At 33.5% G+C, this 19,879-nt stretch overlaps 1 protein-coding gene across 1 annotated transcript in view; it reads left to right on the top strand.

Annotated features, from left to right (window-relative positions):
• Nucleotides 1-473: 473 nt before the first annotated feature.
• Nucleotides 474-19,879, top strand: part of LOC118261908 (general odorant-binding protein 70) — a 28,961-nt gene continuing 9,555 nt past the window's right edge. Inside the window, exons 1-2 of the mRNA XM_035572942.2 lie at nt 474-772; nt 12,516-12,609. Coding sequence (XP_035428835.1) covers nt 689-772; nt 12,516-12,609 — 178 coding nt within the window. The 5' untranslated portion in view covers nt 474-688. The remainder of the gene's footprint in view (nt 773-12,515; nt 12,610-19,879) is intronic.

Below are 19,879 nucleotides of genomic sequence, written 5' to 3'. Positions count from 1 at the left end.
TGCTTGTTAATATTATCAATATGTTACGCAAGTGGCCATCTTAATCGATTTTCTCACCTTGTTAAGATTACTGTAAATCAGTAACCAGAAATACAATGCTTTAACTATTATGTAAAAGCAGTTAGAATTTATTATTCAATCAATTATGTGTTTAAATAAATATTATAACGGTTTTCACCAAGTTTTCTAGGCGGTTAGCATATAAACTGAATTTGAGCGTTCGAGACATAACTGTCAGTGTTAGGTAAGTAATCAAAATGTATGAAATAAATTCAAAATTAATTACAGTCATTAATTTAGAAACTCAGTAATAACAGAGTCTAGACTAATACGCGATATGTAGCAATTCTAAACTGCAGTTAAAATAGCACTCATAGAGCGCGACTTATGTCAGCTTACAACATAGAATGAATGAAACGGAACGCAGCGCAGAAATCGGCGCGAAACCCTCCTACGCGGGCCTTTCAAAAATCGTCACATTCGCGAGTTACGTTCCATACCGCGACCGGCCGCGCACCTTTCGCCGCACGCCGTTAACACTGGCTAAATAGAAAAAAAAATACATTTCGAATTTCGAACAAAACATAACAAGCTCGGTTTAAAAAAAAATCAAGAGCGATTTTTGATAACCCATTTTATTTAGTTTAAATATTTTTTATTAATTAAAAATAATTTTGTGTTTGTGAAAATGGTTCGCAAAATCAGTGGACTTCTGTGTTGCCTCTGCGTTTTCGGTATTTCGTTAAGTGACAGCGCTATATCAGCTGATTCTGTAAGTATACAATAATTAATTAACATAATGAACGAATAAAAAAAAACTTAGATATTACAATGTTCATAATTCTTTCACTAAACAGTGCAAAAATGCAATCAAATTGATTGACTTGTGAATGTAATTAAATTGCAATAACTTTCATTGTAACATTGATAAATGCAGGAAGTTAATTTAGTACATTAACTTACATAAGATTATATATGTACAGTTAGCTTAATAGGTTAATGTAAAAAAATGCTGTTTCCTAAAAGAAAATTGTATATGATTTTGGATGAATTTTATAATGGCTGATTAAGTTGCTTAGCTTTACTGAAACATTTCGTAAGACGAATTCGTCAAATTAGCATTCAATCAAACTGACAAAATATTAATTAGATTCTATGATAAAATCATTTTACTAACAGAACTATAATATGTAACAAAGAAATCAATTTACTTTTTTGTTGTTCTAAATTCAAATTGAGTTTTTACCGGCCATGATTTGCGATGACATGACAGTTTGTCTAATAAGGTTTTAATCTCCGTATGTGATTTAGATACTTAAGATATTTAAACCTGTAAGACTGACCTTACTTTGGCAAAGCTGCTCTAGTTACTAGCCCGGCCTTGAGTATTGAATGTAACTTGTCATACTGGTGGACACTATGTATTATTATTTATTTAGATTAAGGTCCTATATATTCTTATTAAGTTTTTATTTTCCTTGTGTGTATAGATAATTGGTCTAACTCTAGTCTAGAATGTGATTGTTAGTATTTTTTTATTTATCTTCCTATAGGTACCTATACTACGCCTTACGTAAATAAAATGACATTTTATGCAAGAATAGATTTACAAATCCTTGCTTTATAATGCCTATGTACCTATAATAGCTATTGTATGGACCCAGTGATTCATATGCAATACTCATTCAAAGGTACATAGGTACTATGTATGTAGTTAACACGTACATTACATAAACCTTGACTGGATTAGACCTGATTAGTTTCACAATTAGGCTTTGCAGGATCTAATATGGAGGCCTTAATTATGATCTTGTAATTAATATGTTATTTAGTATCTATACTTAATTCAGAACTTAAAGTAGCTATTAAAAGTTTGAAGTAATGAATGATGATTTGGTAACTTATTTACTAGAAGGGCCTTTTCTCGATAAGGTACTGATTTTACGGGAATGCGTGTACAATTAAACTATTTATTCCAAGAAATCTCAGCTATATTTTTATAATAACTATCGTGAGACATACTAAATTAAGGGGGGCATTAATCACGGAGGTGTAGGCTGCACGACGTCACACACTGCTCACGATGAGCAGTGCCTCTGTGACTCGAAATTAGTAGAGCTTTTCTCCATTAATTTACACGAGCAAACCATTATTTTTACTTAAATCTCAACTAGTTAACCTACAGAAATAAAAGTAAAAACCTACGTATTCATTCACAGCTTACTAGATTCAATCTAGCTACATTCAAATACATTAACTACTAAACACTGAATCATAAATTCAGATACCCGTTTAATTAGCTATAAAATTGAAGGAAACATGTGTAGGTAATGCAACCTGCAGGTAGCAAGGCAAGCGTTGACCAATATGAAGTGGATCAGGTGCCTTCAACAATTAGTGCGTGGAGCAGGGAAAGTGTTCAGTCAACGGTGTACGTTATGGCGTATGCTAATTATGGAGCACTCATTCACCATGAGTCCGAGTCTACTATTTAACATGGCTGCTATTCCGACATAATTCCATAGGTGTTGTGTTGTGACTTGTCATTGTGGATATGGTTGCTTCATAATTCTCATAGTTTTATTGTTACATTTGCGTAAATGAAGGACTTACATAAATATATTAGGTTTTAATTTGAGTAAATCCACTTTGATTTGAAGGACCTATAAACTCAAATTTCGAATGGATTGTTTTTTTTTCTTTATTTAATTCGGAACTTTTATACATATGTAATTGTATATGCCGATTCCAATGAACTACTAATTAATTTAAGAAGCGGTTGCGATGAATTATTTAGAAGAACACCTTAGTTATGTGAGAATAGAATTCTAAATAGAAGAACTTTTTAACATTTTTTAGTGTTTAAGTTTCGATTTTAAAGACTTTTTGGTTTCGATTCCTATTTTAGAGCGATGCTGTTATCTCAGCAAGATCATTTTCATCTTGAAACAGTTTCAAAATTAGAAAGCAATATTTTTAAAGAAACAATAGATGAATGTTACAGATACGATGTTACTATAATAGTAAGAATAATCCATTTTGATATGCTTTCACATTGAAACGGATTAACCAGTTACAATCATAATTGCAGCGTATAATGGTTGTGTCTTTACTTTCTTTGTTACAGACAATTTTGTATAGAGCTTCAGTAATTTAAGAAACTGGATATTTAAATGCGAACTTTTTGAACACAATCACGCAATTATAATTTCTCTTTTGGCAACGTTTTTTGTTTTCAAAGATAAAGATAATTTGATATTTGGTATCAGATCTTTAGTTTCGGTCGATAAAAAATGTTTTTTTTTTCTTGAGCACATTTCGATCTTAGAACCACCTAACACAAAATGTACCTGTTAGAAAAGAATAGTATAACATAGTTTTATAATAGGTAACCGAAATCATACTTAATATACATTTTTCTATTCACCCTTTTAACACCTACAAAACACAATCTGACTACGAATCTAGAACAGTTTATCACGATCATATCAGTTACAGTGACTGGGTTCAAGCGAAACATTATGTTATTAGTGTGTCCACCATTTTGTGTAATATCCTATTTATCATAGTTATTATATTTTATGAAACTATGCGATTAACATTTCTTGGTCATTAGAAACTTTCGTAAGGCTTACAAAGTTAGCTTGTGGTTTAAAAAATAAACTTTAAGTAACAGATGTTTTGGTATAATTTCAAATGCATCTTGAATGTGATGTAGGTGGCAAGACTATTTTAATAAAAGTTAAGTAAGGATGGATTTCGTTACTAATAAAATTCGCTTTGCTTCAGTAATCTATATTACTTAATTATTAATTTACACACGTCATTTTAATGGTTTTACACAACGTTTATAATTATGTTCTGTTACTAACACAGCCATACCTAATAACTTGCAACTGAAAATTAAATATCCCACTATGTTTATATATACTCACAGGTCTCACAGAAAACCGACGTGAAACAACGCTTGCGTTCTGTTTCGTTGTGTAAGTGAGGTTACCGGAGACCCAATTACCGCCCAATACCGACAATCCCCAATACCCCAATAACGCTCAAATTCCTAACCTCCAAAAGGCTGGCATCGCACTTGTAAAGCCTCTGGTGTTTCGGGTGTCCATGGGCGGTGGCGATTGCTTACCATCAGGTGATCCATCTGTTCGTTTACCGGCTTATACCATAAATAAAATATTACTTTCATTAGCTTTGTACTAACACGTTTAGGAACAGATAATAAAAGAGAAATTACAGTTCCAAAAGATTATAAGATAAAAAGAGATTGACACCCTTTAAAAAGTTCGATGTACGATTACATAAACGTAGCTTGAATGCGGCGGTTGCCATAATACCGACTCCATAAAGCAAGTTGTGAATCAATTACTTTCAAACCACAAACTAGATGACTTATGCAGTCAACAAACATTCGTATGAAATAATAATAAAATTACATAATGTACCTTTAGTTAGGTTTTTAATTTCTAGCCCGTTACAACGTACGCGTTCCCATTTGTCCCGTTTTCAAAAAGATTTCGGGAAATTCTTGGATAAAAAGTTGGACCCTATGTTCGTCTCCTGATTCTAGGCTACCTCCTGACCAATTTTCAGCTTAATTAACTCAGCCGTTCTTGAGTTATAAATAGAGTAACTAAGATTTAAAGATACATTTGAATATTATTAGCATTATCTTGCAGTCATTCCATCAGTCAGTCAGTCAGTTTGTCAGCAGAGCTAGATCTGTTTAAACATACTGGATAGTTTGAAGGTTTGTTTGAAGTAACAAATTTCTCACTCTAACCGGAACACAAGTCTTTTAATGCATTTTACAAGGTTCAAATGACATAATTCTATTATAGACGTAATAGCAATGAAAATCATAAGTATTCTGTCAACGGCGAAATGTTTGACATCTCTGTCTTGAAGACAACAGCAATTTTCCGCTCATAATAAGATACAGATTTTATTATTATCGAGAAAAGCTAGTAATAGTACAAGTACCAAGATTAGTACGTGCTTAGTATAATTTTGCATACACAATTAGTATGACTATGTACCTTGTTATTTGTTATGCAGAATAGATTAATTGATTAATGTAATCAAATACAAAGTAGATATAGATAGATCTTCCATATACAGGAAAAACGTACCTAAGTATGTGGCAAAATAATCAGTCCAGTATTGGATCTCTACATAAGAAGGTTTGCCATAATCTCCTGGTGGTTAAATTTTAAATCACCACAATGTCTAAATAACTAATCACGACATGGCTAAATTTCATCTTTGACCACATGGTTCATTTCTGATTAACCACATCATCTATTTTCCGAAGGTGTAGTTACGTTCTGCAGTAATGTTTAATCCAGCTTCTTTTTTTAAGAAGATAAATTATTATACGCCGTTTTGGCTCATATAATACTCGTACGAAGGCTAAAACAAATGTCTTAACATACATATTGACCGACAAACATGCCTCGCTAACATTGAGTCCAGCCATCACTCATAGTAACAAATAAAGACAAATGGGGTGCCTACTGCCCTCGTCACTCTTACCTAGGAACTACACTCGTCAAAGCAAATATCACTGTCACTCCTTACGAAAATGATGATGAAGAGAATCAAGGTATGTGGAACAAAATGTAGGTCAAGTTGTTTGTTTAGACAAATTATAAAACGTCTACAGAATTTGTTGTCAACCTTCTTTTGTAAAGAAGTTCTAAAGATAGTACAATAGTGGCTTGGTTTATACATCTTTTGACCATAATTATCTTACAGTTCTAAAGTATATCTACTTCTGTAATATTTATTTTATCAATGATTTACCATACCAATCGTCACTAGATAAGTTAGAAGATTCATCTTATTGGTCTTTTTTGTCCCAAATAAAGTTTACCAACTTCAAACTTAATGCTTCCCACTTTATAAAAGAGTATACTTAATATGAGTAGCATAAGGTTTAAAAATGTCTTTAAGTCCGTCACTGCGACCCACACAATGCCTTATAAAGTGAACAGATAGACTACTTAGCAAGGCCGCGCCCACTCGACTTGCGGTGACTGATTCACATACATCTTTTGTTAGGGAATTTACACCAAAATGTTATCTTGAGAATTGTGGAGTTTTGAATTTGATGAAATATCTTTTAGGATTGTTTGTTTCATTCCCTTCATGTGTAGGAATGATGTATGAAATGTATTGAACTATGTTTTTAAAAGTTATAATTTTTTGTCAATCCATTATAGCTTAGTTGATAGTCTTGTTCCAAAGTAATCGAAAGCTTCTAAACCTATATTTAAGTAAATGCACCACTCAACTACTCAATAGGGTAGTTTCCCAACTATTGTTTTAATATCCGTCCGGTAGATTAATTTAAAACATTAGACACGTATTTTTTCTTCTATTACAGAATACAATTTTCAGAATAGATTTTAGATAATTCCATTTTACACGCTCTACAATCAAGATAACATTTCGCATTCTTCAATGTTTCGCCTTGAATAAACTTGCAATAACAAATAAAATAGCGTTACTCAAGTAATACTTGTACTGCTCAGTGTTCTATCGGTCGTCACGGAAAATTTTGCAAGAGACAAAGTTACGATCGCATAAGTTGCACATAGTAAGTGCAGCTAGCGATGTGTACAGCATAATTTAACTATTTTTTTTAAATACCCTTCACAGTTTGTGAAACTGAAACAACTTTGAGATGTCAATCTTCTTTTATTTTGCCTTTTTCCAAACATATTGAGGTCAGTATAGCAATTTCCTAAACTACTTCACTAGCTGTTCATTCCTAAGGGATATTAAACTATCGGTATGAAAATCCATGCATCCTAGGTACGGTTTAACTTATCGTTAATCATAATTATCTAATCTAGTAAAGATATTTTGTAAAGGCAGTAAGTAAAGCATCATTATATCAATTTCAAAGTCATTACGTTTAACATGGAATGTTAAGCTTTATTTAATAACTTTCATATTATTACTTATATATTATTTATTCTCTGCCCTATCGTGTTGTTGGAGCGTGATGTCGGTTTACAATAAGGACTCCACAAAAAAGTCCGTATTGCGTGCCTTAGACTATTTGTATTATTAATGATTTGTATCAAATAATAGAACGTCGTCACGTCAAATAATAACGTCACGCCTTTTAATCCCCGAAGGGGTAGGCAGAGGTGCACATTATTGCACATAATGCCAATGTACACTCACATTTCACAATTATTTATGTAGTAAGGTCCCATGTAATTGGTGAAGAGCCCATTGCCATATACCGGGCACATTTCCAGACTCCGTGCTACCACTGAGAAATTTTCGAAAAACCGAAAAAAGCCCAGTAATACTTCGCCCGACCCAGGAATCGAACCCGAAACCCCTTGCCCGGCAATCGCACTTGCAACCACTCGGCCAACGAGGCAGTCAAATAATAGAACCTACCGATAAAAAGTAGACCGTACCTAAGTACTTCATATAATATTGACAACCATGTAAAAAATGGCTGCTATTGCCATTTGCACCGATGTTCCGCCAGTTACATAAGCTGACGCCGGTGTTGCGCGCGCAATTGGACTCAAGTTGAACTTATTGGCTAAGAGCTAGAGTTCACAATCTTGCATCATGAGACTGCATAGTTAAACGGAGTTAGGCAATTAGGACTTAAGACTGGTACTGAACTTTGGATGGTTTCATCTCATGGCTAGATGTTGCTTATAGTTAAAATTTCATGGTGAGATGTATTTTTTCCTCATTGTAATTGTTATTCAGGTTGACTTGGTAAGAGTAGAAACCTTGCGATAACCTAGAGCAAAAATCCTCTATGTCTCGTACACTGGTTATCGCTTGATTTAAAACTTTGAAATCCGACAATTTTGGTTCAATATATCAACCGTGAGTACTGACAATGTGTCCTACTTTAGAAGTTAGATCAAAATAATTAGAATACGTAGATCTATGTTAAGTCAAAGAGATGAATCTTGAAGTGACAACAAAAGCTAAATTAAACAGCTATCAATTAAATATGTCCGAGACGTCAGACGTCTTTGAGTACAGCTGTCTAAATAAATCGATCACCACATCACCAAGTGCATGTTTCTCGGTCGGGCGAAACACATAATTACCTTCAAACGAATCAAGTAATCAAGTTTCCCTCAATTCTAAGATTGCTATTAACTTTCCACCAGCATTTAATAGCAAATTACACTTTTAACTGATCATAAAACAGACTTTCTATCCGACTTATAAGGGCAGGCTCAAACTGGTCAATGTCTTGAGACCTCATATCGTCATCGTTTCGCCTACATACGTTCGTCTAATACCTTGAATATTCATACATGGTCTTAGTGACGTAAATATGAATAGTTATAGCTAGTTGGCAATCGTATGTTTGGCTGCTTTGGTAATTGATAAGATTATGAATAGTGAAGTTAATTTGACGAAATATAGCGTATTCTGTATTCCTATAGCCTCAGTCTAGCCCCTCGATGGTTTCTTTTGTTTTCATATAATCTTTATCTTATTTCGAATTTGATCACGTAGATTTTTATAAAACCTAAGATCTACTATGTTAGCGGCTTGGAATGGTTTTAGCTTGAGTACCTCTCTGATCTCTCTATTTGACGGTAGGTTCTCCTAGTTGCTTTGCCTAATAAATACCCAGTTGATTAGTCCATGTTTAGTTTAAAATGTATGACGAGCTTGACCCAAATAAGACCACATTTCTCACATAATCCATTAATGTTTTGACAAAGATCTGTATCTATTCATAACCGCATTCTCACGCTACATACAATATGCAGTATTCATTAGCAACTCTCATATAATATAGTGTTCCATTATGATATATGATGCAACCTACGAACCAAACGTTTGTCCTCAGAAATCTACACAACCTAGAGATAATTTCGAAAGATCTCATTTGTAAACTAATCATATTATAATTGTATTATTTACTTTATGAAGAAACTCTTAACTTCCAGTTTTTTTGAAGTCGGCTTAGATTGCGAAAAGTTTGTCAATGCGAAATGACATTTGTTTCGAAATTACAGGAGTTATGGATTGCTTTGCTTTGGAAATAGTTGGAGAACTGTTAATGCTTGTCAAGGTCAAATATGTTTGTGATGGTATTATTATGGAGGGCCCGAGTTAGGCCACACATGCTTATGTTTCATGTTTATTTATTTATTGTATGTAATACCCTTTTCTGTGGTAATACATATGTTGCGACAGCTATGTAACCGTCCCATGCAATATGAATATGGGCTTAAGTCTTTATCGGACCCTTGAATTGAATCGAAACTAACTATCATTCGATGAATAGGACAAAAAATCTGTTTGCTAATTATTTTCAGTTACAATCAAATAGTTCACAGTTTTTGTTTCGTGAAGACAAATCCAAGCATAATCTTCAATAACCCAATAAAATTAGTCTCGCCTATATGCACCAGTAGTTTGAACGTGACATTGACGAGTAATGCAGTGTGACGATACCTTAACATTGTATTTCTTATTTGAACGTTATTCAATCTAATAATTTTTTAAAGGTCAACCTGACGTCTTGTATTGTTCTCCATGATATCAATTTATTGTTTTTTATTAATACAAAGTCAAAGTCAAAGTCAAAGTCAAAATTATTTATTTCAATTAGACCAGGAAGGCACTTTTGAACGTCAAAGCAAATATAATAATATTAATAACGTCAGTCTGTCGGTCAGTCCTCTAGTGAAGCTATTTGCTCGTTCCAAAGTGTAGATTCCTATGGAGAAGAACGAGCAAGAAACTCCATAGGTTACTCTTTTCCAATCAGATTCACAATACAATTCATGGTTACATTGTTTCGATTGCTTCAACTATGTGAGAACAATGTAAAACTAATATCTAGTCAAAGTGATAGAAAAGAAAATAACCCTGAGGACAACAATCTTAATGCAGTCTGGAGCTGACCAGTCCCAGTTGACAGCGCCCGTTCACGAACATGACACGTACACCAGCACCGCCCAACTCAACCATGTTGCAGGGAATCGAGCGATCCAATGCCCGTGCCACCGCCAATGAGACCTTTGAGTGAGCATGACAACTCCAAGCTGACACAAGTGCATTCTACTAGTCTAATACAGTTTTAGCTAATTACAGGGCTCTCACATTTACAATGATTGTATCTAATTTAACAGAACAAATTGAAATAACATGGTTTTATTATTACATTATTGGAATTACTTTATTTTTCGTTACTGTGGAGCTGGACCAGCCTGCCTCCAAGCATTTTTATCCTCTATATATCATTCAGGATACGTAATAAGGTCCAAGTGTTTAGCATCTTTCAATCGAGGGTGGAGTGGACAGTGTCATTCATTTATTGCCAAAATCAAGATAATTGTAGAATTATTCCTAATCAATTAAAACGTGGTTTCTTTTATTAAAAAAAGGTTTGCTATACCAAATGCTTTAATGTTGCCCTAATTATATGCTCCACACAAAATATCCTTATTTTATTTTACCTAATCAAAGATCTAAGATGCATCATTTCAAATGTTTTCACGTTTGTTAACCAAATAGGCCAATTACAATAATTCAACGAACATGAGAAGCATCAAAGCCTAAACATTAAGGTTACCTACACTCAAAAACTCCCACGTAAAGAAATCCTTGACACTAACTCCGTGAATAAAACAAATAGTCATTCAATATCCGATTAGTAAGATCTATTGTTTCTGATTGTTAGAACAATAGTTAAAAGTCCAAATAGTTTCGGTACATTACGGCACGAGTTGTCACTGTGGCCAATCTTCCGTCACAATGTTTACAAATGTTGCACCGTGCAAGATTATTGTATAGTCGGATGTGAAATCTATATTGGAGGAAGTCAAGCTGCATTGAACGACAAATAAAAAGCAATAGGCTCACGCATTGTTCTCATAAATATTATGGTAAAAACTGGGTGTACATTGTAGAGCAAGTTTGCATTATTTAGCCGTAATGTGCATGTGCACGTAAAGTACCCCTTAGGGGATGAAAGGCGTGACGTTGTGTGTGTGATAAAAAGCATTGTTCTAAAGAATGCTAATTTGATTAATATAGAGCAAGTTTGATATTCAGGTATTAGTAAAAAGTAAAGTAAAAGAACATTGTATCTGTATTCATTTCCAAAGCAATTCTGTACCACGCTGTAATAACTTAAATAAAACTCTTAAAGAATAAGGATAGAGCAACCATATGCAGGTCACTGCCAACCAGCCGATCTGGAAGTTATTGGGGAGGTCTATGTTCAGCAGTGGATGGCTGATACATATACATACATATCGTCACGCCTTTAATCCCCGAAGGTAGGCAGAGGTGCACATTATGGCACGTAATGTCACTGAACAATGTACACCCACTTTTCACAATTTTTGTTGTATGTCCCATGTAAGCCGTAGGTGGTGAGCCTATTGCCACATGGTTGATATGAAGGAGTTAATTTAGGTTAAATAATGGTTTAGTACCAATCAGAATTTCAGAACATATAATAGCAAGACTTTCTTAACCAAAACAGTTTTTAAACCAAAATCTAGAACGAAATTAGACGAATTACTTTATCGAATTAATGTATGCGTGCTCGTCAAACCATATGCGTCATGCTTTCTACCAAACTAATGGAAATGTGAAAGTAAAACAAAACCATCTGAATAATGTCTTTGTTTCGACTGGCTGTTGATGAAATCTTTACATACTTCTTAATTGATGACTATACTTACATACTTACATGTAAAACTAAAGGTATATTTTTGGGGGTCTACTATCAATAAAACATAATGAATTAAGAATGCTATAGAAAGACACGGGGTCGGCTGTGGCAATAAGGTTTAAAACATTTATGGCCGTTGATTTTGATTGATTTTTAAGATAGCCCTAATTCACGAATTTACATATTTTTAAAATCACTCTGGTCATATTTTCCCATAAAAAGTGCGTAGTCAGGTGTTAGTAACCTATCGTAGGAACAATGGAGGCATGACGCTTTTCCATCACAATTGTGGGTGCTGAGTGAAAGTGTTCCCATGTGTAGCAAGTGTATGTACCTATGAGTATACTCGCAGCAACTACGCATAGATAAGGTGTGTAGTGTCGTCCATTTGATGGCATACGATAAAACCACGTCATTTTACTCAGGAAGTTGTAAACACTGATTTAAAGTTTATTCAAGAGAACATTCGGATCTTTGCATTGGTTTTGTCATGCTTATGCTTTCCTAAGCCTGCTATTATTCGACTGTAGAAATGGTTCTTTTACAATCAACCGTCTCCAAAAAAGGATCTTATTGTTATTATGTGTACTAGGAATTAATGACGTAACAGGCAGTTTATTGACTCATCGCAGTATCCGCATTGTAATGCAAAACATTCATAGTACATGAAATCATGAAGTTTAAGGACGAACGCCGAGAATTTCATATACCTACAGGCATTGCGTGAAGTTATAAAAACACAATGAGGAACTTCATCTACCAATATATTTCTTTGCTAAGTTGTTACCCCTTTTGTTTCCAGGAGTCAAGATGCCGCAACCCGCCTACAGCGCCACAGAAGATAGAGCGGGTGATCACTCTGTGTCAGGATGAAATAAAACTGTCGATACTCAGAGGTAAGGCATTTCATTCATCACTTCAGATTTCACAACTCATCTAATTCATTCAGAAAGTAAACAAGGGTTCGTTTGCTTAAATGATAACCTCTTCAGTGTTAAGGAATATACTAGACTGAATTTTATTATTATATTATTATGTATAGGTAACATCATGGTACTACAAAATGATTGAGTGGACCATAATTCAAGTTCCTAATAGCCAGAAAAAAAGAAAAATGTCGATACCTAACAAAGAAACTATATTGATCAAAATGTCAAAGTTAGACCTTATAGTGCTTACATAGGTATATAACAATGGTAGGAAGCTTTAATAGATACATAACATAACATAGAAGAGACTGTCTAGCCAGGTCAATTGTTTTTGTTAAATGTCACTATGCCAAAAGCCAAAAATGATGCTGCACTAGGTTCTTATATGTAATTTGGGATGACCTAAGAACAATTTTTATTACACCTGAGGCATTGTAAAGATTGCATTGTTTGCACGCATGATAAACAAATTAAACTTAAGAGAGCAATTTAAAATAACAATCAAGTTTACATAGTTGTAACCGAAATATTTCTCACATCTATATATAAATACGTGATGCAAAAACTTTGGACCGCTATTTACGAAAATTGCGCGGACGTAGGAGCATAAAATTTGGTACACTTATAGTTTATGTGTAGGAGAAGTGAAGAACGCTAATATTTTTCAAAAATAATACTTTTAAAGTACATTAAATCAATAAATAAAACATTACACACACATGCTCACTTCTGATCGTATTTGACAAAACGTCAAAATCGATAGACATTGCGATGATATTGACGTCTCATATGAATAGAGTTTTATAAAAGAGTTTGTTTGAGTTTGAGTTTAATAAAAATTATCCTTGAACGTATGTTAAGTGGTATTGTAAATTAAATCGTATATGGTTGAATTTCAACCACTAGGCGACCACTAGTTGTATTAAAACCTTGTGGCTCACAATGCACTCGTAACATTTTTAAAGCTTCCACGTAATGCCGGTGAAGGGAAGATCAAGTAATCGGTACAACAAAGTGTTTATGAGTATGCAGGTTTTACAGTATCCTCAACTTTAACCTATACATGCAAACCTACATGTTTTTTTTTTTACTTTATAAAAAGTATAGGTTGCAATGCAACAGGAAGCATTAATTGAAAAACTTAGGCTTAGGTGTTAGGTAATTATCAAAATGGTAGCAAACTAGGAAACCAACCAAAAAATAAAGGAATGGGTTTTAAGGTGGTAAAATTACTAAAAGGAACAAGCCCTGGTCGGTAACGAAAGCTGAACAGAACTAAGTGCCCAAGTAGAGGTACAAGAGTTGAGAATCTTTAGTGTACAAATATCTTGTTTTTTAAACTCAACAATTAAACTGTCATCGATATCCAAATTAACACTTCCGAATGTCAGAATTATTTAATTTAAGTACGTAATAAAAATTCATGCTTCCTTTACATTTATGATCCGTTGTAAACGCAAGCTACTCGACTATCAAAACTCGATCAGTCGCGGTCACGCGTTGTCAAGGTCGCGAGTAAGTGAAAGTAAACGCTCACTATACGTAACAAGATCAGACGTATATAAACGACATATGGTTCACTTTTATAATATTTTATATTAATAAATAACTCGTTAGGGGATGACGGTAGAGTACAATAGATTTGTAATCTTCCTACGGATGTTATAAGACTAAGGGATCACATATTTGACCAAGACTGGGCACTGGGCAGCAGTGTTCTCTAATAAACCTTGATGATCCCTGTAAGCTCTGATTTTCAACCCAGCTAAGCGTGAATATTATAGAAATCCTTTCTTTTGTATAAAAGGCCTATATTTCAGTAAAGGGCTCTCATTGACTGATTATGTAATAACGTATATTCGTAAGTACGTTACTATAAAAAATATACCTGCAAAAAACTTGCCAATTCGAAAGGGGTGTGGTTGTGGTACATAATTTTGTTCAAGTGACATAATATCTGATTGACATGTACTTTATTATTGGTTAAAGGGCCAGTTCGAAAGTTATCTTTAAATAGAGAGAAAAGAAGAACTCAGGTTTCGTAAAGAATTTTTTAAGCGTTTCTTTTGTAAACGATTAATTATTATGGATTTAATACAGTAATTTAGAGAAAGGACCTATTAGTTTCGATTATGCAAGTGTTTAAGTAGCCTTCTTATCTGAGCCGAAATAAAAAAGTATAACGCTAAGTACCTACCTTAGCAAAAGACAAAGTACTTATATGTATGTAAACTGTTACAGAAATAGTAATCCACAAACACAAATCACATAGTACCTATGTATGTTTAAATGTAAACAAAAAGAAAGAAAAGCACTTTCTACATACATAGCTCTATGCTCCGTTCAATACAACAATTTGAATGCTCTTTTGTGCAAGTAAGCGCGCTAGTCGACTGCTAATGATTTCGTTCAATTTGTTCTCTCTTACTGATACAGCTAGCATTGCATTGTTATGTGACCTCGGTTAATTATTGTAATGTTTCCATTTAGTAAGTCTTTTGTAGTTTTCGCGTAAACATTTAGACGTGTTAAGCTTCGTTGGCTTTATGGTTAATATACGGTGTAATATGGTTTGCTAGACCCGCAAGAATATGAAAAAAAAACCTTAATGATAGTATATTTAAGAAAATTGGTTGGTTACTTCGAACAAATAATAATTTTTAACTTTTGTGATGACGGGGGAAATCTTCAAAAGGCGCCTAGCTTTTTTGGGCAAAAATCGAAAGAATGTGGGATCCTTACCTCACTAAAACTTCCCCGGTGACCTATTGGTGATCACCTATTGGAGGCACTGGGTTCTGTAAAGACTACTCCAGAACACCCACGGTGCATCGCGTTTTACGGAGACGCGTATCTTAATTGCTAATATTTTTTACCTAAGTACAAAAAGTTTATAATAAAATGTTAGTTCGCAGCGGAAACAAAATCAATTCATAAACCAATCTACTCGTGTCACATAGATGAATTATTAATTTATTACGAAAATAATCTACTTTGCATTATACATATAATGAATGAATGCATAAAATTAACGTTAACATTTGAATTAGATCAAATTAAATTAGCTAGTTGGTGACCTCATCTGAAATTAACAGATACATTCTAAAGGTTATGTTTTCAAGACCAAATTAAATGCACATACAAGGAACTGTTCTGAAAACCTTGATATTTATATGTATAATGCCTATGTAGAATCGTGTGCACTTAGGTTTTTTTAAAGTACCTATGAATTCGGATTTAATAAACGCTTATTAGGCAATCTTTGGAAGCTCATTATTATAATAGAATTAAAAAATGAAGCTTGACTTTACTTCCTGAATTTAATTTGGAGATCGTGCAAAATCAGTTATAAGGTTAATAATATAAATGAGGTGTTTGTTAAAGGTGCTTTATACTTCATAAAAAGTAATATTTTACTGGATGACACATTTTTGGACAAAAATAAAAGTGACACCATTTTATGGATTTACTGTAACATTTCCTTATTTTACCATCAAACAACATACGGGAAAAAACTCTACGAAAATCTAGAATTTTAAATAAGCATCATGATATCATCCAAAGAATCCTAAATTACCTGTGTCCAATGTAAAGCATTGTTTGACAAAGTAAAACAGGGCTAATACCCTATAAAATTGAGGTTAAACTTGCTTAACGGTATTAGTTGAAATCTGTAAGCCAACCTACTTAGTTGTAACGTCCTCAATGCATATTGACTAGTATTGCAATAACAAAAGATGAATTTGTTTGCGTAGTAATGTGAAAATCGTTGAAAATTGTTTAGTAGGTAAACATATTACACATTTTCCGAGGTTACGATTATAGAATAACCGTTACATATAAATATCTGTAACTAGCTTTTGCCGACGGGCTCGCTCCCGTTTCTGTGGGAAAATTGATAAAAATCTCATCACCCACGTCAGCCCTTACCCTGTACGTATACCAAATTTCATGAAAATCTTTCAGTAGTTTCAGCGTGCTTGACGGACAGACATCAAAACAAACTTTCATATTTATAATATTAAGTGTGATAATTTTAAGTACTTTTTAAATTCCGCAAGATGTACCGATAATACAGGTACATAGTCGCGTTGCGTAAATACAATGTGATAGGGGTGGGACTTCTAACCCGTTAAGGCTGAGTACTACATCTAATTTTATCGACAAAATACATAAAATGGGTCGTTGAACACCCAATTGAAAATATTGAAAAATAGCGATTTTTTCGGTAAAAATATTACAGAAATGTTTTTTTTCTCACCAAACCATTATGAAACAGATGAAAAAATGTAATGAATTAGTTAGCCAAGGTTATTAGCTACCGTTTGTCGTTTTTTTTTTGTTTCTATGATACATACAACCTTTGATATCGCATATAGTAAAAAAAATATTAAAACAGCTGCTGTTGAGCTCGCGTTCTGTAGTATAAAACATAATTTTTAGCGGGAAGGGGTTCAACTCCCCATTTTATTTTTTTTGTCGATAAAATTAGATGTAGTACTCAGCCTTAACGGGTTAGAAGTCTCACCCCTATCACATTGTATAAGGATGTCTTTGGTTATACTCGGGTATAATTTCATGCTCAACTGGGATATCAAACACAAGGCTTGTCAGTTATTGATTTTGATGTCATAGACCTGCTTTTAAGCTTCTGTTGTCTGCACTTAGATTATGCTGCGTTGGCTCATATTTACTTCAGTATTTTCTTGGCAAAAGACAGAACTTATTAGGAATGATTTACGCATTATATAATTGCAACGGTTATTAAAATGAGTGCTAAAATCTTTGTTGGTAATATTAAAAGAGAACGGACACTATTGCCAAAATACACGAAATTTGACTTCTGCCATTTAGTTTGCAAGACAACATTGTGTGGGCACGTCATCAGCTATATATGGAAGGTTGGAGACCATAACTGTATACCCTGAGATCATGTTCTGACTCATGTCTGTATTCTAAACGAAAAATGGCTATACATTGCAAATAATCGCCAACTTTATGACATATTATCTACCAGACAACAATATCTGCTATGCAAAAAACCACCTTCCTCAGTTTGAAATACAGGCGTTTTTAACAATTGAGTAATATACAAGGTTTTTAAAATCACCTGGACTAATACTTACTTGAAGTGGTTTGAAAGATGAACAATAAGCTCTTCAAGAGCTCTAGGAGTGTAATATTTGGAGTTATAGATAAACAATTTATTTGAGTAAAATTTCTGCCCATTGACCGTATAAGAGTTCTATACGGACCATACGTATTTGTATAGAGAATAATGTAAATAAAATAATGTTGTATTCACCAGTTTCATAAAAAAAACTAAGATTTATTTACACTATTTTTACTTCAATGTTCACGCGGCCTCTTTTTCCACATAGAATCGGGTCCTATATGGAGACCACTACCAAAAATACAAGACGTACAAACCAGACTATAACAGTACCTGAATATTTCCGAAACACCGCAAACCGATTCCTTGTAATCATTAACTCTCCTCATAATTAATTGACCGATCTCATTAGTACGGACATCACACGAAATTTTAATGTCGCAACATTGCGTGAACTGAATCGGAGGTCAACAAATGCGTACACGCATGACTGACCAAAAATGGCGACAGTCGTCCAGTACCGCGACATTTTGGCATTACTTTGCGTTATTAACGTTTAATCGTCTTATGTAATAAACCCATAATTTTATGCTATTAAAATTACCAAAAAACATAATCGAAATTCCCAGAAGAAAAGGAATTTCGTCACAGAATTTTAACGGTTTATTCGGGTTTGCCTGGCGAAAGGTCAATTCTTTTATGATAAAATAAACGTTTAAATATAATTTGTTAAAGACCCAGAAACATTTACGTGTATGTCAAAGAGCTACAAATAAAATTATTTTGCTGAAAAGTGGAGCTTATGCCTTTATGTCTGAGGATATTTTTATTTTGAAAACTAATTATTGACCTTCACATTATTATCATCATTAGTATAATAAAAAATAAATAGACAAATAATAAAATACGTGTAATATACGGAACGATAGTGAGAGTATCATATTCAACTTGTAATTGTAATTTGGCTTACATAACAGTCGGTTGATCAAAGAAAATCTTTTACCAAAACCTGTTTTCTTTTATACATATATCAAGTTTTTAAACAGTTACACATAATTTCACGTAATAAATTCGAATGAGAAGCCACCCTGAACAAAAATTTCCATATTGTTTCGAAATTAGCAAATGGCAAGGAAATGCATTTGCATAAACATATATGTATTACAATAACTTATTAAAATTAATATGTTTATATTATGTCTGACCTTCGTCTACTTACATAAAATTATCTTTTAAGATTTACATTTTTTCAATGCGTATTTTACATACGCTCATACAAAATATCGAATATGAATTTAACATTCAATATTAATAGAAAATAGATTTATGTTAAACCGTGAACACAGACCAATAAACAAACAATAAATAAGTCATTCTACACATAACTGTCTCAATTCCAGAGCAAGGGTCTGTTCTCATGGAATAAGAAAGGGCAATGATCACCACGTATTGTAAAGTCAAAGCTAAATCATTTATTTAAGTACAATTAAGAAGGCAATTTGAAATTAAAACAAGCAAGTTATAAAGAAGAAAGTTTTGGTGTCGGATGGTTCTTTAATCAATCTATTTGCACGTTTCAAAACATACATAGATTTATATGGCGATGTAAATAAATAAACCAATAAAATACAGAAATAACTAAAATAATTCACAGAAACCAAAGGAAGTTTCACCATTATAAACTACAGGAAACTATACTAATTATAAATCTAGAATCTAAATGTACGAATGCACGTAAGATACTATCACATCGAATCTTCATTAACATATTCAATTTCCTAATGTTGAGATCTGTAGATAGTTAATTCCATTGGCCTATAAACGAACAACATTCTAAAGTATCGGTATGTGCAGTTAGGTACTGGCTGACCCATATAAAGTGTTGCGCTTGGGCATTGCGTAAGTCGCAGGCGCAGGTTGCAGCAAGCCGCTAGGACATGCGATGTTCACTCGACTGTACCTGGCCACGGATTTACGAAATTAACTTGCAATTGCAGAGACAGTTGGTTCGTTGCGTGTTATGTACTTAAAGGTATATAAAATACTTGTGTGTGATATTTTATTTAGACATTTTAGTCTACAAGTCGTATGGTGACTTCAAAGTATAATGTAAAGGCGTACGAT

The sequence above is a fragment of the Spodoptera frugiperda genome, chromosome 20 (assembly GCF_023101765.2).
Source record: "Spodoptera frugiperda isolate SF20-4 chromosome 20, AGI-APGP_CSIRO_Sfru_2.0, whole genome shotgun sequence".
NCBI lineage: Eukaryota > Metazoa > Arthropoda > Insecta > Lepidoptera > Noctuidae > Spodoptera > Spodoptera frugiperda.
Note: the sequence above shows the minus strand (reverse complement) of the source record. Positions and strands in the feature narration are given on the sequence as shown.